This window comes from Chenopodium album, chromosome 13 (assembly GCF_948465745.1).
Source record: "Chenopodium album chromosome 13, dcCheAlbu1.1, whole genome shotgun sequence".
Taxonomy (NCBI): domain Eukaryota; kingdom Viridiplantae; phylum Streptophyta; class Magnoliopsida; order Caryophyllales; family Amaranthaceae; genus Chenopodium; species Chenopodium album.
In genome coordinates, this window is record NC_137846.1 from 2,339,650 (window position 1) to 2,352,165 (window position 12,516).

The 12,516-nt window shown below is 33.9% G+C and overlaps 1 protein-coding gene across 2 annotated transcripts; it reads right to left on the bottom strand.

Annotated features, from left to right (window-relative positions):
• Positions 1-10,143: 10,143 nt before the first annotated feature.
• Positions 10,144-12,419, bottom strand: LOC145574216 (uncharacterized). Of its 2 annotated transcripts, XM_081631960.1 has the most exons (5): positions 11,626-12,419; positions 11,369-11,497; positions 11,062-11,272; positions 10,710-10,778; positions 10,144-10,559 (listed from the first exon to the last, which is right to left on the bottom strand). In XM_081631960.1, the coding sequence occupies exons 1-5, from the start codon at positions 12,010-12,012 to the stop codon at positions 10,486-10,488; spliced, it is 870 nt and encodes a 289-aa protein (XP_081488086.1). In that variant the 5' UTR covers positions 12,013-12,419; the 3' UTR covers positions 10,144-10,485. The 2 variants fall into 2 exon arrangements, with proteins under 2 accessions (XP_081488086.1, XP_081488085.1); XM_081631959.1 differs by having other exon boundaries at positions 10,144-10,778.
• Between the last annotated feature and the right edge of the window lie 97 nt (positions 12,420-12,516).

Genomic DNA, 12,516 nt, shown 5'->3' on the forward strand with positions numbered 1-12,516 from the left:
CGCTTTGTAAACGTTTACATAGGCTTCACAACCCCAAATCTTGAGATAAGACAAATTTGGAACTTTTCCTTTCCATAACTCATATGGTGTCTTCTCAACTGCTTTGGATGGGCTTCTGTTTAGTACTCTGGAAGCTGCTCCTAATGCATATCCCCAAAAAGATATGGGAAGATCAGTAAAGCTCATCATGGACCTAACCATATCTAGTAGAGTCCTATTTCTCCTTTCTGACACTCCATTTAATTGAGGTGTCCCTGGAGGAGTTAATTGTGAAAGTATTCCACAGTTAATCAGATGTTCATCAAATTCTTGGGTTAAGTATTCGCCACCACGGTCAGATCGTAGTGCCTTAATTGTCTTCCCAAGCTGGTTTTGTACTTCATTCTGGAATTCTTTGAACTTTTCAAAGGCTTCCGACTTGTGCTTCATTAAGTAAATGTAACCATATCTACTTAAATCATCAGTAAAAGTAATGAAGGAGCTAAATCCACCCCTAGCTTTTGAACTCATTGGTCCACACACATCTGTATGTATGAGCCCCAAGAGGTCACTAGCTCTTTCACCTATACCCGTAAAGGGTGACTTAGTCATTTTCCCAAGCAAGCATGACTCACAGTTTTCAAATGATTCATAATCAAAAGAAGAAAGGAGTCCATCCTTATGTAATTTCTGGATGCGCTTTTGGTTAATATGTCCAAGCCTACAATGCCATAGGTAAGTTGGGTTTGAACCATCTGTTTTCTGCTTTTTATGATCAATGTTGTAGACATGAGTTGTATATTCTAAAACATACAAACCATTAATTAACTTAGCATTAGCATATAACATGTTTTCTTTTGAAATAAAACAACGTTTGTCTCTTATTTCAAATGAAAAACCTTCAGTATCTAAAACTGGAACTGAAATAATGTTTTTAGTAATGCTGGGAACGAAATAACAGTTATTAAGTACTAAAATTAATCCAGAAGGTAGTCTCAAATGATAACTCCCAATAGCAAGTGCAGCAACTTTTGCTCCATTTCCTACTCGAAGTGTCACTTCTCCTGGATCCAGCTTCCTACTTCCTTTCAAGCCCTGCACGTCATTGACGATATGAGCACCACAACTGGTATCGAATACCCAAGTGGAAGATGAAGTAAGATTAATTTCTACAACAAAAACATCAAGTAACTCCTTACCTTCTGTTTTCACTGGTGTATAATGGGGACACCCTGGTGTATGGTCTTGCCATCCACCACAATAGAAGCACTGGCAATCTCTCCTTATCAGGTACTCCTCAGCATGGTTAAGTAAGATGTTGATCAAATTCGCTGATGATCCCTCATCATTATGAGAAAGTCTCACAATGTCAAAACCAGCATGGAGCGAGAACAAAATAATGTCACGTGCATAATCATCATCGATCGGTTTCCCGAGGACATCCATTTGGTTGATCATATCAACCAATTCATTAACATGGTTCCTCACAGACTGACCAGGCAAGAGTTTCTTTGCCATTATCTTACCATGAATCCGGTAAGTCTCATACCTTAAACTGTCAGCCCAGGAATAGTAAATCTGAGGGATCGAGTTAACGATCTCTCTTACATTTGGATCGTTGACACCTCCACTACCCAATGCCCCCATGCCACCCCTACAGATAGCACGAAGACATTGATATAAGTTGGTCACCTCATACCGTCTGAACCTATTGTACCAACAGTTTGGAATAGATTCCAGTATTAGGTTCTTGACCTTTATTGCATCCAAAACTAATTTTGCATGCATTTCAGGGTCCTGACCAGGAGCACACTTGTTCTCAACGGGTACATATAGGCGAGCATCAAGCTTGAAGCTTGTGAGAACATTTCTCAATTCGCCCTCCCATTGCCTGTAGTTTCTGAGATTAAGCCTTAAATTGAGTTTCATTGGTAAATCTGTGTTGTCATATAAGTTATTCATCTACAAACAAAAACAAAACGAGGCAAAATTCAATAATTATGTTTAATAAATTTAAAGTACCATAAGTAATTTAGAATTTATTGGTAACTTTAAAGCATTTTATTCAATTTTAAATTGACCCCTATTGAATAAAATGATTCCAAGATCCTTTATTTGTGCAATAATTAACCAGAGTGAAGCTCCGCATCAACCATTACATTTTCAAGGTGAGTAAACTCTTTACTGATTACAACTCTTTGTAATTCTTGGTTGAATAATTAATCCATCACATGTTTAATTATTACTCTTAGCTTCAAGGTTCTAAACGATTTAGGTAACCTTGTTGAATACAACCAATTAAAAGTGTAGTTATGCAGTTCTACCCCCACTTCCCCAAGATATATTATGATGCTCTGCTGAGTGCTGACCCACCACAAACGATCAAGGTTTTCATCGGGTTTTTAATTGGAAAAGCTGCATCAATATTTCTGGGATCTAGATTTATTATGTTGTGATTTTATAGTGAACTCTAACGCATCATCAAGCAACATAAATAAACCTAAACATGCATGATCTACTAATGCAATAAAAGATGACATAGTATGGCCCCTTAATCCTTAGAAAACTAATAAAGTAGAATGCTCCCACTTGGATCTTCATGGATCTCATCCATCTTGCTCCATTGGGCCTTCACTTCATTGGCTTTTGGATCAACTGCAACCTGTAAATTTATTCTATTCTATCTACTACTTAAATAAAATAAAATAAATTACAAAAATACTCAACGGTACGCAGACCGTATTTAGATTACAAAAATACTTCACGATGCGCAGATCGTATTTTAGAATCTATGGGCCATACTAGTCTATATATAGCAATAAACAATATCATGTATTATAAAGTGCCATATAATAAATCACTCATCATGCTTTCCTAAACTACAACATCGAATGTCTATATTAAAGGAAACATGGCTATAAATATCTCATATTTTAATTAATTACTGTAATTAGATAATATTATATATTAATCATAACCAATTATAAAATATCATATATTTTAATTTAGGTATGAGATAGAATCAAATCTTATTTGAAATTATGGAATATAAATCATATTTATTTTCCATGATTATCCTAACTAATTTAGGAATTCTATCCTAATTACTTGCCAATCACATATTTTAAATCAATTATTATCCATAAATAATTATGAGATAATCACATTATTTAATCAATTATTATCCTTATAGAATCTTTTGCTCCATAATTATCCAAACTTAACAAAAATAACAACTTTAATTTTGTTAATTATCTTTTCAAAATTTAAACTTATCTTTTAAAATTTTTGAAATCTGATTTTATCTAAAATAAAATTAAAAAATTTTTTTTTTTTTTTTTTGAAAAACCGTCAGCCACCGTGGTGTGGCCAGCCGGAGCCGGCCACGGTGGCTGCTGCCCCTGCAGTAACGCAGGAACAGCAGCAGCAGCAGCACACGCAAGGCTGCGGCACTGCTGTGCTGCTCCTTGCTGCCTGACCCAGCCCCGCCCCCTCCCTCCTGGACCACCAGCAGCGGCACCACCGTGGCAGCGCCACCCAGCCGCGGTGCTGCTGCTGTTTCCCCTTTTTTTTTTTTTTTTTTGATTTTTTTTTTTTTAAAAAAATATTTTAATTAATCAAAACAACTCTTGTAAAAATTAATTAAAACTTAATGTGGTCCATTTAATCCCAAAATTAAATCATATTCAATTTTGAAATTAGGGTTCTTGATGAAATTAATCCCCAATTTAATTTAACATTTAAATTAAATAATTTGATCATGAAAAAATTCATAATTTTAACATGTAATCAAATAGATTAAATTCCTTAAACATATTACCATCGAAATAAATCAAAATTAAACACAAATTTCACAAATTAGGGTTCAATATTTCGAAATTTTCGAAAATTAGGGTTTAGGGGTTCGAATTTTTGATTAATTTGGGGCAAAATCGGATCAAATTATGGCTAATATGGAGCAAATTAAACACCTTTAATGATTCTATATTGTTAAATCACATTTAATATAACAATTGACTCATAATTAAATTATTCTCCCTCCTAATTGAATTAAAATTGTGGATTATCAAAGAATTATTACTCAATATATGTAGATGCAAGAGGCTAACTGATACCACTGTAGGAGATTATAGGTACTAAATGCGGAATTAACATGAATCATATTCATATAGCACCAAACCAAAGATCTCATGCATAACACATAAAGAAGTAAGAATTATACCTTTGAAGCGTGATTCCACGATGATCGAGCAAGAACAATAGGGAGATAAAGAACCCCACGTGTGATTCCTCTACTTAGTCCACGAGCACGGATTAAACCTCCACTAATGCTAGTTAGTTGTGACCGAACGCTTCAATCAACCTTCAACGGAGATTAGAGTCACGAGCACACCGCAACACCACCCACGCACCACCACGCGCACCACCAATGGAGGGGAGACGCACGGATCTAGGGAGGAGAAGAGGAGGGCCGAAAGTGAGAGAGGGAATTAGGGTTTGGATCTCTTGGTTGCTTGTCTGACAATTTCACAGTGTGTCAAAATTGTTATGTTATGCAACCCTAGGTATGGTTTATATTTATAGATCATATCTAGAAATAAAACCATGTCCAAATCCTAATTGAACTCTTCTTACATTCCAAGCCCAAAACATAAGATGTGTCATATACTCATGAGGCCCAATAATGGGCCTTCAACTTGTTTAACCCAATACTCTAGTGTGTGACCTTGTAGGATCCATCCTATAAGGCTTTGGACCATTTGACAAGCCCAAAGTCCAATTGTCAAATCTAGCAACAGACATTGGAAACCTTATAGTATAAACTTATTATCTCCATAACTGTGATCCTATGATATATCTAGTAATTGCACTTATCGAAGACATAACTCCTTCAAGTTTTACAATACATTGACATACATTGAAATAAAACTAGAAAAAAAAATTAAAGAAATTCTACATGGTGCCCTCCAAGAATTAACAATTCTACATGGAAGACAATGTTTTTTTTCATTCTTGTAAGTGGCACCCTACTTTTAGATTATTAAGGATAGTGTCCTTTTTTTTTTTTATGGCTAACTTTTATTGATTTATGGTTAACCTTAATTTAGTTATACAAACTAACCCCTCCACTATAACTAAACCACCACCTCAGTTCCACCATCCAACCACCACCCCTTCATAGCCACTACCTCGCTCTCTGCGGCCAGCGACCAATGCCTAGCCTCCCTACCCCACGTCGACGACCCTACCCCCACCCATGATACTCCTAGTCCGACATCCCACCAAGAAACAACCTAGCTTTGGGTTTTGATCTAAGGTTCCGTATAGTGTCTAGGTTAGGTATTAAGGGTGGTGGATGGGTTTTGAACGGTGAATATGGGTTTCAAGGGTGGTAGATGGGTTTTAAAGTGTGAAGATGGGTTTTGAGGGTAGTGGTTATGGTTTCGAGTTTCATACGGTGACTGGCTTAGGGTTTTGAGGGTGGTGGCCAGGGTTTTAGGTTTCGAACGCAAGTGACTAGGGATTTGAATGGTGGCTGGATTTTGGCAGTAGGGTAAAGCTGGGTCGGGGCTGGCAGTAGGGGTGTTAAAAAATATTCGATCCGAAAATCCGATGATCCGATCCGAAATTTCAGATATCCGATCCAGTTTTTAAGGTTTCGGATATTTCGTATCAGATATCCGAAAAAAATTCGAATTTTCGGATTGGATACGGATTGAATTTTGTCCGAAAATTTTAACTACTCGATCCAAAAACCCAACTATCCGATCCGAAAATTCGAATATTCGAAAATTTCGAATCGCTATTTCTCCGATCTGAAAATTTCAAATATCCGAATTTTCGGATTGGATCGAATATCCGAAAAGAGTTGGGGCTGTGGACAAAGGGAAGGGAGGAGATGGCTAGTCCCATGCGGTGGGGGTGGTGGTGATTTTTTTTATTATTTTATTTGAGGGTAGGTTAGTCTTTAAACTACATTAGGTTAGATATAAATTGATGAACAATTTATGTGTTAGTTAGTCAATTTAATGACAATTAGGCCACTTTAGGAAGTTTCACGAATCTAGAGTGCCACTACACAAAACTCATAAAAAGTTGTCTTCCAAATAGAATGATTGAATCCTTAAGGCCACCATGTAGAATTTCCCAAAATTTTAAAGAGGTAGCTTTACAAATGTAGTTGTTGAGTAAGTAGGTTTTGATGATTATTTATCTAACGTGTTTGTTAAGTTGTGCATACAAAGAACAAGTTATGCTCAGATTAAGATACAAGCACTGGCAATCTACTGTAATACCCCGTATTTTTATACGTATTTTCCTAATTAATTAATTAATTATTATTTTCTAAAAAGGGATATTTTAGTAATTCAACTTACTATTTAAATCTTGGAGCCAAAATGATATTTGAATTTTGGCGCCAAAAGTGTTTTAAAAACAAATTATTATTTTGGATAAGATTTATTATCCATTTATCCTATTTTAAAAATCAGATTATTTACATATTTCAGATATTTTACTTAAAGCAAAATAATTTTTTTAATTAATTAATTATTATGGCCGAAATTACCTAATAACTAGCTAGGATTTTCGAATTTTCCATGTATGGAAAATCTGATTTTTCTTGGTTATTTATTGGTAAATAATTGGTATTTAATTAATTAATTATTTAATTATTATTCTATATTATTTATACAATTATTTTATTCCTTAAAAACCGAGCAAAATCTTCCTAAATATATCTAGAGGAATCCGAAAATTAGAGCTATGGTAAGCTCCATATTTTTGGCCCTCATGAAATATTTTGGGGGAATTTAATTGGTAAAATTATATTTTTAATTATCTCCCAAAATCTCCTATTTCCCTTAATTCTAATTCTCCATCTTTTTAATATCCAATCATCATATTTTCTTGCCATTCATTCTTCTTAATTATTCCCCAAGTAATTCCAATTTCCTTAATATTTTTCATGACATACATACCTTCCATATTCAATTATACACAATCTCTTTAATATCAAAACTTTCCTTAAATCTTTACTCACTTCTCCAAGTAATCCCTTAAACCCTACTTACCATAATTCTTCCTACATTTTCCTACCATAATTCATACACATGCTAGCCTATAAATACCCCTCCATACCTCTCACATTCTTCACACCAATTCTCTTCTTTTCTTCTCCTCTTTTTATACAAATCATTTTGTTTATCTTTGAAGCCAATTTTCAGGCACTTCTGGTCAGTTTTTGGGGTATTGCTGTTTCAAAGAAAATTGTTCCTCTCAAAGAGTTATATCGAAGGAGTTATAGCCTCTGCAAGTTCTGCCTATTCTTTCCAACGAAAATCCAATTCTTCTCTTTTTCTTGGTTTCTTATCTTTTCTTCTTCTCTTCTCTTATTCAATTATTATTATTATTATTATTATTATTATTATTATTATTATTATTATTATTATTATTATTATTATTATTATTATTATTATGGGTGATTTATAAAAATTATTATGAGTAGTTTATATAAAATTATATTTTTAATGATGTTTATGAAAAATTAATTTAAAAGGTTCATGTACATATAGTTGGGAGGTTTTAATTTAAATATTTGTGATTATTTGTTAACCTTATATTGATTAAGGTTATATTTATTTGTAGGGTGTGTTCGATCAAGATTCTTGAGGTTCCTTTTGTGTGTGTTTGCTAAGCAAGGATTAAGGTGCGTTAGGTGGTTAAATACCTTGAAAAAAAAAGATTGATTTGAATGAGCATGTTTGAATGATTTTATGGTGCTTGAATTAAATTGACTTGAATTATGGTTTATGAAATAAAAGTATGTTTAAAAGATTGGTTTTAATAATTAAATTGGAGTATTGATTTTTATAACATGTTTTGATTAATTAATTTATTATTCATGTTTAAAAAGGATTGGTTTTGAAAGCATGTTGGATTTATAAAAAAAAAGGATTTGAATTATTATTATTAAAGGTTGGAATTATTGGATTTAAAGAGGATTTATTTAATCATTGAATTAAATTTATTATTTATGCTTTATAAGCATGTTAGTAATCCCACTATGCGGATTTGGTATATTGATAAGGCCTTGGACTTTGTATGACCGGGTCTTTCCTAAAGAATAGCCTTGTTACATAAGGAGACTAGCTTGGGGGGTATGCACGCTTGGGAGAGGAATTGGTTTAATTGGTTTCATTGGTTTATTATGGAGGAATTGGTTTTAATATGAGGAATTGGTTTTAAAATAATTGGTATTGGTTTTATTGATTATTGATATTGGAGTATTGAGAATCGGTTTTGAATCATGAGTTTGGAATTCTTGGATTAACTATTGGAATTGATTTCAAAAGCATGTTTGCAAATAAATTGAGTTTAATTATCTTACACTTACCGTACTTAGCATATTTTGCTAACCCGTATTTCCTATTTGTTTTGGTTCGCCCTGTTTACCGTAATGGTAAGCAGTGTTATTTCAGGTTAAAGTCAATAATTGATGCATTGGAGTCCCGGGATTGGTTTCACTAAGTTAGGAATCTTGGTCTTTGTATCTATTTTTGAGTACTCATGACATTGGTTTCTATTTGTAGTTATTATTAATAAAGAAGAGTTTTGAAGTTTCCGCAGCAAAGTATTGGTTTATTTAGTGAGTTTGAGTAGCCTTGCGTAATCACGCGGCGGTAATACGCCTAAGTCTATCTCTACGGTATAATTATACGTATTATACTAGTATTTCCGTAGAGGGAGATCGATTTGGGGGTGTTACATCTACAGAGGCACAAGGGGTGGCATGTGCTAACCCTGCAAAAAAACCGTTGTTGTTAAAATAGCTCCAACAAAGTACAGTAGAAGAGTTATTGTTTGGCACATAATTAATAACCTTTTTTCTTATGTACAACACAAAATTTGATTGTAATATTTTGATGTATAGAATAAAAATTACTCTTTATTTGTAAGAAATTAAATTCCATTAAAATAATTATTTAAAATTTAATGGTTAATAATTACTCCTACTCGTATGATTGATGTATGTGTGCCAATCATACGGTCATGCCATTAAATTTTATGTTGGCATATGTGTCAATCATACCCAATGAAATATAGAATTCAAAACGCATCATACCATTAAATTTAAGGAATATACTTGTGACAGCAAAACGCATTATATAAAAATTAACCTAATTTGTTCGACTGGTTGTTCCTTTTTTTTTTTTTTGGGGATCTGGTGCTACCCTTGTTTTGAAATCCTAGATCTGTCATTGGATACAAGGAACCCAAACAATGACAAGTATATATATAAGGAACTTGAGCAATATATGGTAAGCAATAGAAGGAACAAGAAACAATGATAAGTTATGACTGATAAGCTTGATGGTGGCTAAGGAACACATGAAGGTAACTATGTATATAGGTGTTTGCATAAGTTAACTTCATGAGGTATGTATCCTATGTATACGTGCATGAATCGTGTATGCATAGGAGTATATATGTGGCTTTAAGTTTAATCACTGCTCGCTTTGACCGTTAAGAGTAGGTAAGTGAGTGACCCCTTGTTTTTTCTATCTTTTATTCTCTCGTTTGGAGTAGATGCCGAACCTTCTCTTAGAAAGAGCCGCTAAGAGACTGAAACCGGGTGGCCATCAGCCCATCAGGTGGCAAAGAGACTGTTACAGCTGATAAGGATGTATTGTAGGAAATTGATCAAAAATGTGAATAAGGGGATACCATTAAAGCTTGGGCAAGCAATCAAAGCATACTTGACTGCAAACAAGTCTGCGATGAATGTTTGATGAAAATCAGATTCAAGGGGATGAAACTAAGCAACATTTGGGCTTTTTATCCTGACCAACAGCCACAATAATATGGCCAACTGAACTTCGGTTAATCCTTTTATTTTGTGATACTCTCAATTCATCTCGTTATAAAACACCTATATGGCTATATTGCTAAAAACGAAGTATATAATGTACTAGTACTACCCCAGCTCATTATAATTGTCACACTTTTGGTTTATCTTTGTCTCAATATGAATTCTACACTTATTTTCCTATCATTTATACCAATATAATCAGGGACCAACATGCTAACTCTTTCAATTACACCAAAGAAGAAAATAGATAAAAATTATCATAAAAACCCAAAAAAATTCTCAGGCATAAAAAATATCACAATTGTGTGCTGCAACAAAGTATTATAAGGCAAAGTAACAGAATCCCTTGTTGAACATAATAGCAAATAAGAGTTTGAGATAGTTGTAGCAAGAGGCATTTGGCACAACATAATGATAATGAGCAATTAAGGTAAAGAAGTAGAGGTTGATTGCAGCAAGCTCTTTCAACTAGCCCCATTCTCAGCAATTCACGGTCGATAAAATCCTCTGCTACTCAGTTTAGAGTCTTTATTCAGGCTTCAACTTATACCCACGCGGTTCATTAGCCACCCATGACATCTCTGATGCACCACTATCAGACCTAAAACTGCTACAGCTGCTTGATTCATCTTTCACTAGACACGTATTAGATTATTGGGCAAGGAGGGTGCCCCATCAATCAAGTTATACTTCATTTCTTCTACTGGCCCTGCATGTATATCATCAAAGCTGACACTGTTACATCTGCTTGATTCATCTTTCACTAGACATCTTTCACTAAACAAGTTATTATTCATTGCTTCTACTGCCCCTGCATGTATATCATCAGAGCCAACACTGTTAAAGCTGCTTGATTCACCTTTCACTTGATGTTCAGCTAGGAGGGATGCCCGAAAATTCAACTTATAATTCACTTCTTCTTCTGCCCCTGCATTTACATCAGCTTAATTACGTGAGTAGTCGTTACGCAGCAAACTAAACATACAGAAATAAAAAGGTGGCCATTCAATAACAACATGCACATTAGCAGACAGAAACAACATAAGCCAATGACCCAGCCCTTGCTTGTGATTACAATTTTTTTGAGGGGAACCCTTGTGATTACAATTACATGATTTGGTGTAGTTAGGTGGAACCCTTGTAGAATCAATTAATTGTTTCTAACACGGCAATACCATCACCAAGAGTTAATACGAAACAAGAATTTATACCTTTGATTGAAAGAATAGACAGGGTTTTATCAGCATCAACATCTCTAAACAACCCGATAATGCAGAGTGACCCTCGCTCTGCCAGTGCAGCTTGGTATGTACCAATACACCCAGTATCTTCATCAACGGCAGCAAATGTAATGTAATAAAGAAAAAGATAGTCAAAAATAAAATTGGCCCTTATCATCCGTACTAATTTGAGTTTTGCTCCCTACAAATTAACAAATGATCGAATCAATAATGATATAAAAGGGTCCAATAAGTCGATATAATATGATATGATACGATTCAAAAAGATTAACCAAACCTTGTGCTTGTTAAACTGATCAATTACTTTAAGGGCTAATTCAGCTTCAAATTCCGCATCATCAAGTGGCCCTATACAGCCATCAACATCATCATCTTCATCATCATCGTACTCTTGATCATCGAAATACTGAAAATTCATCAATTAAATAAATACTTTATTGTATATCATTAATAATTTAATGTAGTGTATAACAGGAATTGCAACAAATTTAAATTAATAGCAATTTTGAAGGAAAAAGAAAAGTGATTAATTACCTGAAGGTTGTGTTTAAAATGACAAACAACTAAGAAATCGATCACCTCAGAGTAAGTCAAGTGATGTTTCGATTGTGAAATCAATTCAAGGCCATCAACTTCAATAGAGCAGGCGTCAGAAACATCAATTACAACATCTTTAAACTTGTTCACAATTTCAACGTAATTCATGGCATGCCATTCACGATTCTTGGTAGAAACATTCAAATTCTGGAACAAATTCTTCAAGATCTTCAACTCATTGTCATCAAAAATCTCTCTCGTATCAGAGTATTCATCATTATCACACGCGTATTTCCTCAGAAATTCATCGAATCCGTCTTCTTTACCTTGAGATCTTTCAAATTCTTGAAGATCAGCATCGTATGTTGTACGCTCAACCTCCATTGATTCAGAATTTCCACGAAACCCTAATTGTTTTTCTCGAATGAAAATTGTATCGAGTCTAAACCTAATTTGTTGTGTTTTTGAAAACGTCTAAACCAAATTTTATTCACTTTCCTATTATTATAGTAGATGAAAATAGGTCGGTTATAAGGATATACAATTCTACAAGGATTACAGCTCTAGATGAAAATATGATTTTATTTTTTTTATTTTTTTTTTACAAAATTACGGAGTAAGACTCAGGTGGAATACTAGATCTTCAAAAAAAAATCTCAATTTCTCAACCCTTTTCCCTCAAAATAATAATAATAATAATAATTAAAAAAAAATACCTTAATTACTATTTTGTCAATGTAGCTCAGGTGGTAAGATGAGCTTTACATGATAATAGAGGTCTCAAGTTTGACTCCCACTTTGGGCATATTTTTTCTCCCTTCATTTTTTTTAGTTCATTACTTTTTTTGGGTTAACTTTATCTAGTCTTAGTCCCCTTAAATTTTTATT

Excerpts from the sequence above, each read along its gene's own strand:
- LOC145574216 (XM_081631959.1), bottom strand. The coding sequence starts at position 12,012 with ATGGAGGTTGAGCGTACAACATACGATGCTGATCTTCAAGAATTTGAA. Across the intron at positions 11,498-11,625 it reads ATTTTAAACACAACCTTCAG|TATTTCGATGATCAAGAGTA; the intron begins GTAATTAATCAC and ends ATGAATTTTCAG. Across the intron at positions 11,273-11,368 it reads ATCAGTTTAACAAGCACAAG|GGAGCAAAACTCAAATTAGT; the intron begins GTTTGGTTAATC and ends GTTAATTTGTAG.